Here is an 18,625-nt window from a genome sequence, read left to right as displayed (position 1 = left end):
TACTAACGTTAGACTGTTTGCATCTGTACTTAGGAGTAATTTTTCTTTTTCACAGTTTGTCGTGTCAGCTTAATCTTACAAATTGTGTGTTCCTTCCAATTTTTACATTCACTGAAGTAGTTACTATGAAATTAGATTTATCTCTTCAATATTTGGTAGAATGATGGCTAAAATTAACTGGCCTGTAGTAGACTTTGGGGCAAGATTTCTAGCTACTAATTTTGACACATTTAATAGTTACGAAATTATTCTATAGATTTTCTGTTTCATCTTGAGTAATTTATAGAAGGTTGTGTATTTGCTGTAATATGTCTCTTTCATCTAAATTTTCAGATTTATTGGCACAATTTTTTTTACTTTGGCCATGCTGTGCAGCCTGCAGGATCTTAGTTCTGGGACCAGGGATAAAACTCAGGCCCTCCACAGTGAAAGCTCAGAGTCCCAACCGCTGGACTCCCAAGGAATTCTGGCACAAAAAACAATTTTTTAGTGCAGAAGAAATTCAGCAAGAGGCAAAGTGATAGGCAAGAAATAGATTTATTAGTGTAGGATGTTTGTAAGAGATGCCAGCTATCAGGCAAGGAAGCTCTGCCCCAGCGTAGAATTTTTTTATATCCTTTTATAAATGCTTCCAGTGACTATAGATCTCTCTTTCATTCCTTGTGCATTTTCTCTCATTTCAAAATTTTTTTTTTTTACTAAAGTTTTACTGGCTTTAAAAGAAAAAGAAGCTGGCAAACTACAACTTGTATGCCAAATCTTGGCCCACTGACCACTTTTGTGAATAAAGTTTTATTGAGACAACCACACCTATTCATTTGCTTATTGTCTGTGGCTGCTTTTGAATTTACAAAGGTGGAATTGAATAGTTGCTAGAAAAACCAGTGGTCCACAGAACCTAAAATATTTGCTTATCTCACTGTTTACAGGAAAACTTTCTTTACCCTTTGGCCAAAACATAATTTTTAAATGTTAAAAACTTAACTTATGCAAATACTATAGTCCAAGGTCTTATATAATTAATTGCAGAAACCAGTACGATGTTAAAACTGCTTCGTATAGAATTCCTAAGAATTGTATATATTGTCTTTCAACCAGAGAAATGACTTTGCTCAAAATGAATTTGCTGATGGATGAAAAATTGGTTAATACTCTATAGAGAAATAAACCAATAAAGTTTTGGAGTTACCTTTCCAACCCTGACAGAAATAACTTCTTATTCTTTTACAATTCATTTGCACTTGCTATTACTTTTCTGTAAGTTAATTTTTACAGAGAGTCTAGTCAGTAGCAATCAATGGTGTTTGCTCAGCACTGCTCTTAAAGAATACTTGACTCCAAAGATATATTATACAGTACAAGGAATAACTACAAGTGGGAGTATAACCTTTAAAAATTGTGGGACACTGTTGTACCCCTGAAACATGTAATACTGTATGTCTGCTGTACTTCAGTAAACAAAAGCCCAGTAATCCTTCTTACCTATGAACCAAATTTTTTAAATTGAAGTATGGTTGATTACAATGTTGTGTTAATTTCTGCTGTACAGCAAAGTGATTCTGTTTTATATATATATTTTTAAAATATTCTTTTTCTTCATGGTTTATCACTGCATAGTGAGTTTCTTGTGCTATACAGTAGGACCTTGCTGTTACCCATCCTATTATATAATAGCTTTCATATGCTAACCCCAAACTCCCACCCTGGTCCTCCTCCACTACCCTTACCATTGGCAACAAGTCTGTTCTCTGTGTGTCTATTTGTGTTTTGTAGGTAAGTTCATTTGTGTCATATTTTAGATTCCAGGTATAAGTGATACCATATAGTATTTGTCTTTATCTCTCTGATTTCACTTGGTATGATAATTGCTAGGTCCATCCATGTTGCTGCAATTAATGGCTGAGTGTACCACATCTTCTTTATCCATTAGTCTGTCAGTGGACAGTTAGATTGTTTCCATGTCTTAGCTATTGTAAATAATGCTGCTGTGAATATAGAGGTGCATGTATCTTTTTGAATTATAGTTTTGTCTGGAGATATGCCCAGGAGTGAGATTGATGGATCATGTGACAACTGTGTTATTAATTTTGGGGGGACCCTCCATATTGTTTTCCACAGTGGCAGTGTTGACTGTCTTTTCTTCTGCCTATTGGCCATCTATGTGTCTTCTTTGGAGAAATGTCTTATTTAGTTCTTCTGTCCATTTTTTGATTGGGTTGTTTGTTTTCTTGATGCTGTTAAGTTGTATGAGCTGTGTGTTTTTTGAAGATTAAACTGTTGTTGGTCACATCGTTTGCTAATATTTTCTCCCATTCCATAGATTACCTTTCCTTTTTGTTTGTGGTTTCCTTTGCTGTGCAAAGTTTGTAAGTTTGATTAGGTCCCATTTGTTTATTTTTGCTTTTATGTCTATTGCCTGGAGAGATTGACCTAAGAAGACGTTGGTATGATTTATGTCAAGAAATGTTTTGCCAATGGTCTCTTTTAGGATTTTTATGGTGTCATGTCTTATATTTAAGTCTTTAAGCTATTTTGAGTTTATTTTTGTGTATCATGTGAAGGAGCATTCAGATTTCATTGATTTACGTGTAGCTTTCCAACATGCCCAACACCCTTTGTTGAAGAGACTTCTTCCTATTGCATATTCTTGGATCCTTTGTTGAAGGTTAATCAACTCTAGGTTTTTGGGTTTATTTTGGGCTCTCTGTTCTGTTCCATTGATCCATATGTTTGTTTCTGTGTGAGTACCAAACTATTTTAATTACTGTAGCATTGTATTTATTGTCTAAAGCCTCCCTCCTGCTTTGTTTTTTTTACTCAGGATTGCTTTGGCAACTCTGGATCTTCTATGGTTCCCTATAAATTGTAGGTTTATTTGTTCTACTACTGTGAAAAATGTCATGAGTAATTTAATAGGGATTGCATTTAATCTGTAGATTTCTTTTGGTAATATGATCATTTTAACAGTATTCTTCCATGCTTCTGGATTGACTTCAACTTAGAAATTAAAAAGGTACTAGGTAAAAGACCAAAGTGCATTTTTTTTTTAAGAAATACTCTTTCTTACCTCAAGCTTATTAACTTAATTTCATAATTTGTAGCAGTATTAATATGGCTTCAGGCAACTTAATTATCAGCTTTCCTAGGAATGACTGAATTAGTGATGTTAGTCATGTTGATGTGTAGTCTCCCCAGTTTTCAACCGGACTCCTAGTACATCTCATAGGTTAAGGCTTCCTTGTATGCCTGTTACTTGTTTATCCCTTATTTGCCTATGTAAAAGGACCAGATTTTATGTATCTTCAGTCAACACTGAAAAATACTGCAAACATGAGTTTTTAAACTTTGCTTTGCTTTAAACTTTGCTTTGGCCCTCTGTCATTTTTAATAAAAGATCTCTTAAGATAAATTATTACATATGAGAAAAGCAAGGCACAGTAAAGTGTGTGTAATACAATACCTGTTGTAAGAAGGAGACAGAAGAGTATTTATTGGGCTGTATAAAGAGACTCTTAAAAAGCTGTACAAATTGTTAATTCGGTCTGGTTATGGAGATGGAATTGGACTTACGACCATGTAATCTTCTAATTTCTGAATCATGGGAATATTAACAATGGTTTTTGAATGTGAAGTACTGAGAACTTAGAATGGAACTGATCTTATTTTCTCACATAAAATGGGAACCTAATGCCTGGTGTGTAGTAATTTGTCTTATTCCTTAGACCAAAGATGAGCAAACCATAGCCCGAAGGGCAGTCCTCCCTTTTTTTCCTCCATAAAGTTATATTGTGACATAGCCACACTCCTTTACATACATGTTACAATACTTGGTTTCTCTTTCCAGCTACAGTGGCAGAATTAAGTAGTTGAAACAGATGCCTTATTGCCTGCAGTATTTATTATCTGATTCTTGACAGAAAAACTTTCCTGACCCTCTGCTATAGACCTTGTTTTAAAATTTTTAGTGATAGAATACTTTGTTCACAATCAAATTTTTATATGAGCTTCTGTTTTGAAATGCACAGCTGTGTTTACTGCAGTGAGGTTAGGGGACGGGTTGGTTGGACCCTGCCTTCTCACCTGCCTCCCTCTCTTTTTGTACCCTCCATTCTCCAGCAGCTGTTTCTTGAGGGAAATTTGAGGAACCCCCGGGGTTCTAAGGAGTACAGTTTGAAAATGACTGCCTTACAACAACTCTTTGAGGTAGTAAGTGTGATATTATTTTCTATTTTAGGTATTGAGAGACACGACTCATGGAAGTGAGTTAGTCAAGGCTTAATAAGCAGCCAGAGCTCAAAACAATTCCAGAGTGTTTTAATTGCAGAATAAATGGTTATATTTGCCTTTATATTGTATTTTATATTGTCATAATGATACAATAGTTGTTTTTACAAGGTGTTTTAGTGGTGATTTGACTTTTTTGTCTTTCATCTTCCTTGTTTCGCATAGGTTTTTGTAAGGCTAGTTTCCTTCCTTTACTGGAATTTGCCTATACTTCTGTGCTAAGTTTTGACTTCTGTAGCATGGCTGATGTAGCCATCTTGGCTCGTCATCTTTTTATGTCAGAAGTTTTAGAAATCTGTGAAAGTGTGCATAAACTAATGGAAGAGAAGCAGCTAACTGTGTATAAGAAGGGTGAAGTACAAACAGTTGCATCTACACAGGACTTACAAGAACAAAGTGGAGGTACAGCACCTCCCGTGGCTAACAACACGGGAACCACAACAACTTTATCCACTGAACTTGGGGATTGTGAGATCGTACTACTGATGAATGGAGAATTGCCAGAGCAGAATGGAGAGCTGGGACAACAACCTGAGCCCCAGGTTTCTTCACAGGCTGAAGCCACCGCGTCACCTGTGGGCTGTGTAACTGATTCCCATCCTGAAATGGAGTCTGTTGATTTAGTAACAAAAAACAACCAGACAGAACTGGAAACTTTAAACAGCAGAGAAGATAGCACAGTTTCTAGTACTCATCCTAAGCCTTCACAAGAGAATGTAATCAGTAGCTCTCCAGGAAACACTGATACGGGAAATGATACAGCAGCTGAGGATATCTGTGCTGAAGACATTTCAGAGCATAGGCAGGACCTTGACCCGTCCTCGAAAGATGAGGAAAATCTAGCTGAACCGACAGCACTGATGGACCAGAGCCCCGATGATGATACTTATAGAAGCAGACTTCGGCAGCGTTCTGTTAATGAAGGGGGATATATCCGACTACACAAAGGAATGGAGAAGAAGCTGCAGAAACGGAAAGCTATTCCCAAGTCAGCAGTTCAACAGGTATGAAGAAGAAAGAGTTCACCTTTGTAGTTTTAGCTTTAAGTTGAAAGCATTCTATTGATAAACTTATGGTGAAAAATATTTTGAGGGGGAGGGGAATGGGTGCAGGAAAGCAATTTAATGTTTTAAATACCAATGTTATTAATAAGGTAATGTGAATTTGAGATAGTTAAATTTGGATTGTGTTTTCTGTTCTTTAATCAGGTGGCTCAGAAATTAGTTCAAAGAGGAAAAAAGATGAAACAGCCGAAAAGGGATGCTAAAGAGAATACAGAAGAAGAAGCATCCCATAAATGTGGGGAATGTGGAATGTTTTTTCAGAGACGATATGCCCTTATAAAGCACATACTGAAACATGAAAGAGCTAGAGATTACAAGTGTCCAGTAAGTATCTGGAAAGCTAATTATAAATGGCTCTAACTTCTTTATAAATAGAATCTAGTTTACTGCTTTGTTATTATGCTACCATTTGTATTCTCCTTCTCCCTTATATTGCTATCATAGTTATCTGCTGATTCATACATGTCATGTTCTTGTCAAAAAATGTTCAGTGACTTACTTCTGCTTCTACTGTAGAAAGATGACAGTAAAATGATCTTTTTAGAAAGTTCATAGAGAGGCAAAAAGAACAGGAGACCATAGCAACTAAATTCTGGCCTCGGATACATAAATGTAGTCTTTTTTTTTTTTGACTGTACCACATAGCACTGGAATCCTAGTTCCCCGACCAGGGATCAGACCTATGCTCCCTTCAATGGAAGTGTGGGGTCTTAACCACTGGACTGCCATGGAAGTCCCTAGATGGAGTCGCTGATTCATTAGATTTGAAAGGGCTCATTCCCAGGCTTTCAGCATGGAAAGCTAAGAATCAATCCAAATTGTATTACAGAACTACCAGGAGGCTCAGGAATTAATGGTACTAGTGACCTTGAAAGTAGAGGTAAGGCTGATGGTTAGAAAGAGCAAGTGAATCACTACCACCGTGCCTTCAGTCAAAGATCCATCTTCTACTCTCTAAAAAAGAAAACCACTGCTCTAGAGAACACTGTGGATAATGAGGGTGAATGTATCAGTGTGGTATACCCAACAAGGGAAAGTAGAAGCTTCTATACTGAATATTGAAAGTGCTCTTTCTCTACTCAAGTCCTGGAATGTTAACAGCCAAACCCTTAACCTTAAAATAGAAAGATTTCTTAGAGATGAGAAATCTGAAGCCCAGTAAAAAAAAAGACCTAAAGATACCACTCACTAAAGCCAGGGGTTGACCATTTTACTTCCCTACTTACACACAAGTTCCAGCCAGTTTTTAAATATCTTACTCTGAAATGTGAATAAACATCAGGTATACAGATTCATGACAAATATTTCAAGTGAAAAACAACTTTGAGGAATTCAAGACTATGCAGTTAGAAGAAAACTAAAAAAAAAAAAAAAAAAAATGCACATAAAACCCAAACCACAAGTATGATTTATATTAGAGATAAAGGAAAAGATTATGTCAGTGAAACAATAATCATGTACTATGTTTTTAAAAGGAAACTTTAAGAAAACAGAATAGTTTTTTAGGAATAAAATGTATAACATATAAAAAAGTCTCTGAAAAGTTAGGAAACATAATTGACTAAATCACTCAGAAGATAAAGAAAACACAAGGTAAGAATGGGAGTGAAAGAAACTGAGGATTGGTCTAGTTGTATTCTAATGTCCAAGTAATTCTAAACAGCATGAAGAGAAAGAAATCATTAATGCAATGAAAAAAACATTTTAGAACTTGAACATAGACGTTTCCTTGTTAAAAGGGCATGTCACATGTTCAGAATCATGGTTTAAAATAATTCTTTACCAAATGCATTATGAAATTTCTGAATCAGGAGACAAAGACAATCTTACAAATTGGAAGAGAGAAAGGAAAAGGGTTAGAATAGTTTCAGACATTTCAGCAGCAACAGTGGAAGCTAGAAGATAAAGGCACAGTATTTTTAATATTATAAAAGGAAATGATTTCTAACTTGAAGTCAATAGTCAGACTATATTTGCGATGGTACAGTAAGAACAGTTTCAAGACTTGCAAGGTCTGCAGAGTTTTACCCCCTAAATTCCTTTTCTCGGGAAGCTGTTGGTAGAGGTATTCCGCCAAAATGATCAAAACATGAGAAATGGAAAACATGGGGTCCAATCTGTGAAACAGTTGCCCCAGTTTGGAACACAGCATAGTGCTTTGACGGAGATATCCCACAAGGTGATGTGTTTAAACCTTCTCTCAGCCAACAATTGAGGGAATGTTTGACAACAAATTAGCACTAAATATGAAGAGAAGTAAAAGGGAAAGCAAAAGGAAAGGGAAGAAAATCATACTGTACTATATTGTCCAGCTGTAATAACATGTGCGTCATCAAATAATGTAAGCACTGAAATTGATCTCACCAAAATGATGATAAAGCTGTCTTGAGCAAGTATGGTAATGAAAGGAACTGTGTGTGTAGAGAGTGAAAGGTGGAGATACTCACCTCCTATTATTCATATTACTCAGAATTGCAGAGATGATCATTAAGAAAGTGTCAAAAAAGTAGAAGTAGTGGACCAACAGGCCAGTTTTATTTATTTTAAAAAAAGTCTTATGGATCATGACTGTGTATAACTTTGATTTTAAAATAAAGAGCAGAGGCTTTCAGCAGTACTTAGCAAGTACAGGATAAAGCTCAAGGACTGGACCTTCCTTGCTGTCCAGTGGCGAAGACTCCGCACGCCCAGTGCACGGGGCCGGGTGCAACCCCTGGTGGGGGAACTAGATCTCACATGCCGCAGCAAAGACCAAAAATCCTGTCTGTCACAGCTAAGACAGCTCAGCCAAATAAATGAAACATAAAAAACAAACACAATGTAAAAATTAAAAGCAAACAAGTCCCAAGGACTATCACAGTTTTATCCTCCCACTTTTTCAAGCCCCTGTGTTGCTCCACCTAACAACTGTTAGTATTCGTGTAATGATAGTGTGCTTCCTTTTGTCTGTCTTACTATTCCTTCAAGGCCCAGCCTCAGTGCTGAGGCTTTTCTTTACTCTGATTACTCCCCCTTCTTAAATATTTCACCTGTTTACATGTAAATCCTTTTTCTGTGGTTAGATTATAAACCCCTGCAGAGTAGAGACTGGGTCTGTCCCTTTTATCTGTATAATCTGGTACCTGGTACACTGTGTCTTTTATAGAGTGTATGTGTTTATGTAATTGTAACAGACAAATGGCAAGTTGAAATATGAGTTGCATTTCACTTAATATTTGTAATGAAAATACATTGAGGCAGAACTTACTTTTTCTTTTAGTTGTGTAAGAAACAGTTTCAGTACAGTGCCTCCTTGCGAGCCCACCTTATTCGACATACCAGGAAAGATGCACCTACTTCGTCCTCTTCCAGTTCCGCATCGAATGAGGCATCAGGGTCATCGTCTGAGAAGGGCAGAACCAAACGAGAATTTATATGTTCCATATGTGGAAGGACATTGCCTAAATTATATTCTCTTCGAATACATATGTTAAAGCACACAGGTGTAAAACCACATGCATGCCAGGTAAAGTCATTATATTTATTTTGTTATTTAAAGAAGACTGGAATATAACTGACAGTAAGACTGGTTGAATCTGGAGCCACATCACTTTAGTAAAATATCCCATAAAGTCCATAACTTTTTCAGTTTGTTGCCTAGGTCAAGGATGATTCCCATTTTTGCTCTTTAATTTGTTGTCTGAAGTTGTAGTTTGAAATAAATCTGTTTAGAGTGTTCAGGAGACTTGATGGAATTCAGAGTGGTACTGGTGAGAATAACCAGCTTCTAAATCATACCTTCATGTTCGGCAGGGCCAGCCTGGCTTGGTAAGGAACCTGTGACTTAAATCTTAGCAGAAATTCTGCCTAAAGTCTGTGTCCTTCTCCAGAGCTGGAGACTAAATGTCAAAATCTGATTGCTGGTTCAGAATCCTGTGATAAGCCAGATTTGGGCTATTTGAAACAGTGAAAAATTTCTAGCAGCACCTGTAGCTTTGCATATAAGGATGACCCACTATTTTTATTGATAGTTTTGGAACCAGTAACATTTTTAATGTTTTTCTCTCTTGTTTTTTTAAGCATTGTATTATGTGAAAAAAGAATGTCAAAGAATAGAATAAACCCTTATGTACCCTTTATCCAGCTTTAGTAGTTATCAACACATGGTCATTTGTGAGTTTTTTAAATTAAAAAAATTTTATTGAAATACAGTTGATTTATAATTTTGTGTTTTAGATATACAGCAAAGTTATTTAGCTATTTATTCATTCTTTTTTAGATTGTTTTCTATTATAGGTTATTAGAAGATACTGAGTGTAGTTCCCTGTGCTGTGTAGTAGGTCCTTGTTGGTTATCTATGCTTAGTTGTGTTTTATATGTACTGTCACTCACTCCCTTCCTACCCCTTCCCTTCAGTTATTTTGAAGCCAAGTCCTAAGCATCATTGTATTCATATATTTAAAAATTAAGTGTTAATTGGACCTCTGGTCTTCAACTGTAGCCCTACTCAAGATGCGTGGGCCATGGAAGATAAGTAAAAAAAATGGAGAGTAAGCATGTAGAAACTGTAATGGCAATTTGACGCTGTTTGACATCTCTATTGTGTTTAACAAAAATCCCTAATAGATTGAGGAAAGGAAAAAAAACTGGTACCTCATCAGAGAGTTTGAGAAGCACTGTTTTAGTTGGTATAGATGTGAATGAGTATATTGTTCTTGACTAAGCTTCCATGTCTCTTTTAATGTATATTGTTTACCAGTTTCAGAAAAGACAGTGTGAGGGTTTTTTGGTACTGTTTTAAGTTCTTCCACAGATTACATGGTTGTAAGAAAAATAGAAATATTTGTTATGTACGGAATGAGGAGATAATCAACGAGCTTAAAATCTTAGGCCCTTGTTTCAACTTAAACGTTGTCATTTTGTTTATAATTTAAGGTTTTAATTTAAAATAGCATACTAGCTTCTCTGTCTTCATTCTTCAGAAACAGCCCTTAACTCTTTTTCTGTTTTACTTGTTTAAATACCCATGCTGCTTTAGGTCTGTGGAAAGACTTTCATCTACAAACACGGTCTAAAATTACACCAGAGTCTCCATCAATCACAGAAGCAGTTCCAGTGTGAACTATGTGTGAAGTCATTTGTTACCAAAAGGAGTCTTCAAGAACATATGAGTATTCACACAGGTAATGAGAAATTTACATTGACATAGTTACATGTTATATACTGTTAGCTTACCTAGTGTATTGATTATGCTATAAGACTGTATATGTGCAGTTTTTTTAATTAATGAGAGTAAAGCTTAAAAATTGTTCTTACATCTAGTTTTAGAGCTATCTTATTTGTATAAAAGTTTTTTAATTAGTGCACATGTCTGCTTCATGTCAATGTATGGCTAAATCCACCACAATATTATAAAGTAATTATCTTCCAATTAAAAGAAATTAATTTTTAAAAAAGTTAAGCAATAAGCAGATGTAGCTGTCAACAAGTATGTGGTTTATAATTTTATTAGAATTTTTAGTCCACATATACTAATTTGCACATGTTTAAAGCAGTTACGTAGAAGTGGCTGATGAAGGGTAGATAATCTGCTGTAGAACTTGTATACAACTCTACACTGTTATAATCCAGATGACCATGCAAACCTCCCAAATTCTTTGGGCAGTAGTGGCCTCACTAGTACTATACTGAGAGGAAATAGGATATTTGACATAGTTTGTTATTCTTAGAAGGTGGGTGCCAAAAGTCATAGCTTCTGTGTTCACTTGATAAAGTAGCTTCTGAAGTATGACATAAAGCATTGTTAGAAGAGCACCCGATCACTGGATTTGTGACATGCTTTTTAATTCTTATAGGAGAGTCCAAGTACCTTTGCTCAGTTTGTGGAAAGTCTTTTCATAGAGGCTCTGGGCTTAGCAAGCACCTAAAGAAACACCAACCAAAGCCTGAGGTTCGAGGCTATCATTGTACTCAGTAAGTATTTAGTATGTGAACCATTCAATTAATTGATGTTCTTAGTTCATTTGAAAGTTGTTTCAAAGGAAAATATTTGAGGTGGCTGAAGTTGATTAGATATAGTTTGATACAGTATCACTTGATAATGTGTCTCTTTCAAAGTTCAACTGTAATTGAACTCTGCTAAGGAAATGGAACTTGAATATTCATATGTAATTATATAAACATACACACATACATATCTGAGGTGATGGATGTGTTAATTAACGATAGGAATCCTTTCACAATGTGCATGTGTGTGTGTATACATACATATTGAATCATCATGTTTTACACATTAAATACCTTACAGTTTTGTCAGTTACACCTCAGTAAAACTGAAAAAAGAAAATAGTTGAATCTAATAGTAAACTATTATTTTACTTTAAAAAAAAATACTATTTGTTTACTCTTGATTTTAATCAGTTTGCCTTTGTCTAGGTGTTCCTATTTATTTAGCAGTTTTATTTGCATTATAAATCTCATACCATATGAATCATTCATTTTAAATGCCTTAAAGAAATTCTTCAAATGTGCGGCCTAGGGGTAGGGACTATAGGAATGAACGGTCCCTTGGTGCCAGGCAGAGATTCTTAATAGGCAATTCTTCTGAAGTACTGGACTTGTTGCTCATTTCTCTTTTTCTTCAGACTCCTTTCCTCTCCCTCTTTTCCCAGAACCTCCTGAGATCCCTTTTATAAAGTTCATATAACATAGCATTTATCATGTTAAAGTGTTCAGTTCAGTGGCTCTCGGTACATTCAGTGTTGTGCAAGCATCACCACTGATCCAGAATGCCTTTAACACTCAGCCAGGCAGTTTACAATCCTGCCATGGTCTTCTCTTTCTGTTTGTGCAGAGTCAGCTATCAGTGAGAGCATGGAGCATTTTCAGCTCTTTTCCGAGCATGTGCCAGCCCTGGGCAAATAATTTGCCTGGGAATATGTGAGAGTTTTTCAAAGGTCTTATTTCCTGAAGTATCTCATTCTCCAGCCTTTCCTCCCAACTGCCATTCCTTGCCCCAGCAGCTGTGGCTAATACCTTTACCTTTAAATGTTTCCAACCAATCCCTCCTGTCTACTCTTCCCACCACTCCCAAGTCCTCAGCCCTGGGGGAATTTGGCTACATAAAAGCAAGCACTTTGAGAGGTACCAGGTAGTTCAAAACAACTACAGTTCGGTTTAAGTCCCTCTAATACTGTGAACCCATAGAGAGAATGAATTCTGTCTACTGAGCTGAGGAGCCAGGGGATGGGGTCAGGGTGAGTTGAAATGCCACAAAGCTCTTTTACCAGGATTCAACAATTTTTTTCTTAATTAAATAATTACCTGGTTGCTGTAAACTTTTAATCAGTTTCCAGAGCACTAGTAAAATTGATTCTGACTGTTTTTGCCACTTTGTCTACTGATTTTGTGGAAGGTTGGGCTTTTGGAGTTACCAACTCTGCCCATATTTGCTGATGTCACTCTGATCAGTCTTATTTTTATTTTTTACAGATTTTTTGATGTGTACCATTTTTAAAGCCTTTTTTGAATTTGTTTCAGTATTGCTTCTGTTTTATATTTTGGTTTTTTGGCCATGAGGCATGTGGGATCTTAGCTCCCTGACCAGGAATCAAACCCACAACCCCCTGCATTTGAAGGGGAGGTCTTAACACTGGACCGCAGGGAGTCCCCTTACTCAGTCTTATTTTAAAAGAAAAGTAGTTTATTATGCATACCTTTATAGCTGCAAATGTAAGAAAACCCAGTTTAAACTGGCTTGAATGAACTAGGAGTCTGAATGGTTTAATGTAAATTGATTTCAGATTCATTAGCACTTGATGTCTGTGAGACTCAATGTGGATAAGACAGTGGCAATGGTTTCAGCCTCACATCCCCTCAACTCCCAAATTGTCAAGCTGCATTTCTCATGTTCCTGTAAAAGCCCTGAGGTCACTCCTATTGAATCTGGCTAAGGCATTTGGTCTTGTGTGGATCAATCACAGTGGCTGAGAGAATGCTGTGCTCTGATTGACCTACACCTAAGTCAGTTGCTCCATCCTTATGGGCAGGAGTAAATCCTACCCCCAGCAGATGGACAGAATGGGAGAGGGTGAAAAGGGATGTAAAAAGGGCACATCCCAAGGAGTTGAGGAGAAGATAGAAGATAATCACCTTTATGATAACCTTTGGGAGCTTTGCAGGATTCTTTCTAAAATGTTTCTAGTACTCTGGAACTGAAGGAACTTAACACACTCCAGCCTTGATGCAAGATTGCAATACTAAGGTTTTGTTTTGTTTTGTTTTAAATTGGGATCATCTTGTAGAGTTCTAGAAACCCAGGAATATACTGAGTTCTTGGAAACTTCTTTTAAAAGAATAAGATGATCCATTTGGGTGAATGGACTTTGTTATTGCAGATGTGAGAAAAGTTTCTTTGAAGCTAGAGACCTTCGCCAGCACATGAACAAACATCTTGGTGTGAAGCCATTCCAGTGCCAATTTTGTGATAAGTGCTATAGTTGGAAGAAAGACTGGTATTCCCATGTGAAATCTCATTCTGTCACTGAGCCGTACAGGTGGGTAAATCTGGGGTGAATCTGAGCTTAATTGAGATATGTATGTACTTGGATTAATTGTTAGTCCATTAGTATGGTTTTGGTGTTTAGGAAAAGGTAATTTGAGTTTTTCGTCTATTTTAGATGTAATATATGTGGCAAAGAATTTTACGAAAAAGCATTGTTCAGAAGGCATGTAAAGAAAGCTACCCATGGAAAAAAAGGACGAGCAAAGCAGAACCTGGAACGGGTGTGTGAACAATGTGGAAGAAAATTCACTCAGCTGAGAGAGTATAGAAGACACATGAACAACCATGGAGGTAACTGCACTTCATGGAGGTTAATAGATAGACCTTTAAATAGAATACAGACCAGTCCAGTAGTGGTTCTTCATTTTCCATTCCTCTTGTCTGTTATCTTATCTTCCTTAATGAGAGATTAATCCCATATTATGGAAGGTGTATTCAAATAATAGCAGTGATTGTGAATCTGACTACCTAATTGTTGTGTAGATAGGTAGATTCCTTTCTTAGTGAGCTTAATATTCTGTATTAATATTTTTATTCTGGAATGGATTACTTGAGCTTCTGTTTTTTTATCCTAGGATTATAGGATTGCTGGGAAGGTGTAAAGGGACTTTCACAGAAACTCAAAATTGTCTCAGAGTAACTTCTATCCATAGGAACATCTTTAGAGAGGTTATATCCAGAATCTGCTTTATTCTAAGGGAAACCATTTGGCCCTAACTAAAAGATGGCCATAGTCAAGATAGTAACGTTTATGGGCTACTGTACTTTAAAGCATTATTTATCAGGCAGCTGTAATAAATTTTGGTACTTGGACCTTGCCACACACACACACACACACCCACCTCTCTTTTCCTTTTTTTTTTTTTTTTTTCCTTTTACTAGGAGTTAAGCCATTTGAGTGCTTAACATGTGGAGTTGCTTGGGCTGATGCCCGATCTCTGAAACGCCATGTCAGAACACATACAGGTGAACGGCCTTATGTCTGTCCTGTGTGTAGTGAAGCCTACATAGATGCTAGAACACTCCGTAAACATATGACTAAATTCCACAGAGATTATGTGCCTTGCAAGATCATGCTGGAAAAAGATACCCTTCAGTTTCATAACCAGGGAACTCAAGTGGAGCATGCTGTTAGCATCTTAACAGCAGATATGCAGGAACAAGAAAACAATGGTCCTCAAGAACTTGAAACTGTGGTAGTGACGGGAGAAACTATGGAAGCTCTTGAAGCTGTTGCAGCGACTGAAGAATGTCCGTCAGTATCTACACTCTCTGACCAAAGTATTATGCAAGTGGTTAATTATGTGTTGGCACAGCAGCAAGGACAGAAGCTCTCTGAAGTCGCAGAAGCTATTCAAACTGTTGAAGTAGAGGTGGCACATATTTCAGAAACAGAATGAATGTAGTAATAGAGATAAAAAGAAGCGACATCTCATGTATATTGAACTCACAGAACATTTGTTTACAATACTGTATGACTATCTGCCTGGAGTTTGTATGTACAGGCTCTGGGCTATTTGGTGGTGTTTTAACATACAACGATTTGTCTAGCTAATGGTTCTGTAGAAAAGTCCATTTACTGTAAACAAATTGAAAACAAATCTATTTGGTGGCAGTGGATTATCATGGTATACTTCTTACGAATTAATGTTTAAAAAGAACTGTACTAAATTAAAAACCGTACAGTTTTATTTGCATTTTGACTTGATTATATATACTTTTAATTTAAAAGGCTGTACTAATTGGCTTTCTTGTTTATTCTCAAAATATAGAGGTTCTGTGATTTCATTTGCCCTGTTTATGGGTTAAAAATTCTAATATAAAACATTTTAGTAGGATGCATAGGTATGTTACATTTTTTTAAATGCTTCACATCTGTGATTCTTGACTTACTATTTATTTTATCCCTTTATAAAGTCAGGGATTCTTTATTCTGTTGTAAAGCACTTAATGAGTTACATGTTGTAATCAAGTTTGCACAGTGTACTTAATCTGTATGGGGAACCCTTAAATGAATAGCTAATTTTTCAAATGCAATTCAAATGCATGAAATGCCTATTAAGCCTTACTATGCTAACCTTCAAGGCAAGTAAATTGACCATGAGCAAAGAACACTGTTAATAATCTCTGTTGATGGGAAGTTTCTCCTTGATAACAAGAAAATAAATGGGGGTGGGGGAAAAGGTTAAAACTAGGTTTGGTTGTTTGCAGCTTTTGTATCATGTTTAATTGTTTAATTTTGTTAAAAAAACTGCAGTTTAGAAATAGGATAGCAATATAGGTATCTACAGCAGTCCTGTGGATACCATATGATTGTCAAGTAATTTCAGAATATTGAAAATTCTTCAGTTCAACCCTCATTATAGTATACTACTTAAAGGAATTGATTATGGCCCACCAAATTGTTAAAAGTAAATTCTTTTTAAAAGTTGCCTGAAAAATTAATTTGTGTGTTTGATTTTTAAATTCCCACCTCTGTAAGCTATCTAATTTTCTCATTTTTCAAAATAACCATGGGGAGATATCACATTTCTCTCCTGGGATACTACCACTCAAGTTATAATTGTTAAAATTAAACTTCTAAGTATTAGAATAAGCTAATATAAGGTGTAAAATTAAGATATAAGCAAATCACATGTAAATCATTCCTAAAGCACAAGAAAAGAATGTGCCTTGATGTGTATATATTATTAAAATGCTTATTCCGGTTTACTTTAAGTGGCTTAAAAGAAAAATAAATGTGATGCCATGCATGTGCTATACCTGCATATGTAATATTTGCATTTGCACATTTCCCATTGTTTCGGTAGCTGTGTGGCTGACTTTCAATTTTAAGTGGATTGACATAACAGTCTACAGCTTTATAATGGCTGCTTGTTTAATCGTATGTTTCAGTTAGTGAAAATGTATTTCAATCTAAAATTTGGAATTGTCTTTATGTTCCATTGTCACCACTGTTATTAGATTTAGTTAATTGGGTAAGACCATTAATGTATGTCATAAATATGTAAATAAAAGATGTTGAATCTTGTTTAAAGCATAAGCTTTGAAGTTAAGCTTGTCACTATTTTCAGCTCATAAGTCAGTTGCTGTTATTTATTATTAAGTTAATCCATTTTTAAAGAGGAGGGGAATTGAACACATAAAAAATAACCACTGAGGGAACATATAATACTATTAAGACTTATTATTAAACATAATCTTAACAACAAAATCAAAAGTAGTACAATTAACTGCCATGTTTGGATAATTTAAGTGTGTTTAGAGAATTACATAAATTTCATGCAGAAGTAAGTATAAAGATTCCAAAAATTCAGTTTTATATTTCCATGGAGAAACCGTTTATAATAATTCCTTTCTAAAAGCACACATTGATTTGTTGTTGTCAGATCAGGTATCTCCTGATTAAATCTGCTTGTTAGTGCTGTTTTATTAAATTTCAGTGGCTTTTTACGTAATTTCACAGTTACTTTAACTGCTGGATTTAGTCTAGACCTTCAGTGTCTTTTTATCTTTTTTAATAGCTGTGGTGTAACTGTACATGATGCTTCCCACTCATAACTGAATTAGAGGATTCAACCTATAATGGCAGTTTAAACCTTAAGGAACCATGGAGGTTCCTAAACAGGGGTTTTACATGTACTGTTTGGATAAATATATCAGGCTTATTTTATAGTCTGTTATCTGAAGTTTTGAAGTGAATACTGCTGTTTATTGGATTTCTCCAGAATGTTATAAATGTTAAGAGTACAGGTTGTTGCTTAGTCGCTGAGACTCTTTGTGACCCCATGGTCTATAGCCCCCGAGGCTCCTCTGTCCATGGGATTTTCCCAGGCAAGAATACTGGAGTGGGTTGTCATTTCCTTCTCCGGGGGATCTTCCTAACCCAGAAACTGAACCCACATCTCCTGCATTGGCAGGCGGATTCTTTACCACTGAGCCATCTTGACTTTGGGCTTAATTTGCTGCCTCTTTCCAGTTTACCACCATTCAGGTAAGGCCTGCTGACTTTTATCTTTTCTAATGTATATACTTAATGCTGTGAGTTTCTTCTAAACTCAGCTTTCACAGCATTCCACACATTGGGATATGGTACTCCTTCACTGTTACTTGATTTGAAATATTTTTTAATTTTCATTATAATTTATTCTTTCACATATATTTTACTTCTAAACATAGAGGGTTTTGGGGTTATCTTTTTTGTTAGTGATCTCTAAAATTATTTTACTGTGATTAAAAATATATTGTGTATTTTTTATTCTTTAACATTTGATGAGGGTTATTTTTTATGGATAAGCAGTGGTCAATTTTTGTAAATGTTTCATGAGAACTTAATTTTATGCAGTGTGGAGGCATTGTTTTAATATGTGTCAATTAAATGATTATTTTTGTTCAAATATCCTGTACCCCTATTCTTTTTTTCCTGCTTGTTGGTTCTATCAGTTAGAAAAATACCTCTACCTGTATGAATGTAGATTTGCCTATTTCTCCTCCTTTTAATAATCCTGGCAGTTTTTGCTTCATATATCTTGAAGCTGTTACTAGTTGTCTAATACAGAATTGTTTTCCTGGTGAGTTAAACCTCGTATCATTATGAAAGGGTAAAATGAAGAGCCTTTGGTAATGCTCCTGGCTTTACGTCTACTTTGAAATTAAAATAGCTACAGGGGCTTCCTGGTGATCCAGGGGTTAAGAGTCCACCTTACAGTTCAGGGGACTTGGGTTCCATCTTTGG

At 35.9% G+C, this 18,625-nt stretch overlaps 1 protein-coding gene across 2 annotated transcripts in view; it reads left to right on the top strand.

Moving 5' to 3' along the window:
* The window catches only part of ZBTB11 (zinc finger and BTB domain containing 11), a 33,962-nt gene extending 15,675 nt beyond the window's left edge, over positions 1-18,287 (top strand). The window contains exons 4-11 of one of the 2 annotated variants that reach the window (XM_070790938.1): positions 4,450-5,288; positions 5,493-5,672; positions 8,608-8,853; positions 10,366-10,510; positions 11,183-11,300; positions 13,724-13,882; positions 14,006-14,181; positions 17,811-18,287. In XM_070790938.1, coding sequence (XP_070647039.1) covers positions 4,450-5,288; positions 5,493-5,672; positions 8,608-8,853; positions 10,366-10,510; positions 11,183-11,300; positions 13,724-13,882; positions 14,006-14,181; positions 17,811-17,839 — 1,892 coding nt within the window. In that variant the 3' untranslated portion in view covers positions 17,840-18,287. Of the gene's footprint in view, positions 1-4,449; positions 5,289-5,492; positions 5,673-8,607; positions 8,854-10,365; positions 10,511-11,182; positions 11,301-13,723; positions 13,883-14,005; positions 14,182-14,772; positions 16,934-17,810 lie in introns of those variants that run through there. The other variant, XM_019973363.2, reaches the window with a different exon arrangement.
* The last annotated feature ends 338 nt before the right edge of the window (positions 18,288-18,625 follow it).

Source organism: Bos indicus, chromosome 1, assembly GCF_029378745.1.
Source record: "Bos indicus isolate NIAB-ARS_2022 breed Sahiwal x Tharparkar chromosome 1, NIAB-ARS_B.indTharparkar_mat_pri_1.0, whole genome shotgun sequence".
In the NCBI taxonomy this organism is placed as follows: Eukaryota; Metazoa; Chordata; class Mammalia; order Artiodactyla; family Bovidae; genus Bos; species Bos indicus.
This window is presented reverse-complemented; position numbering and strand designations above follow the sequence as displayed.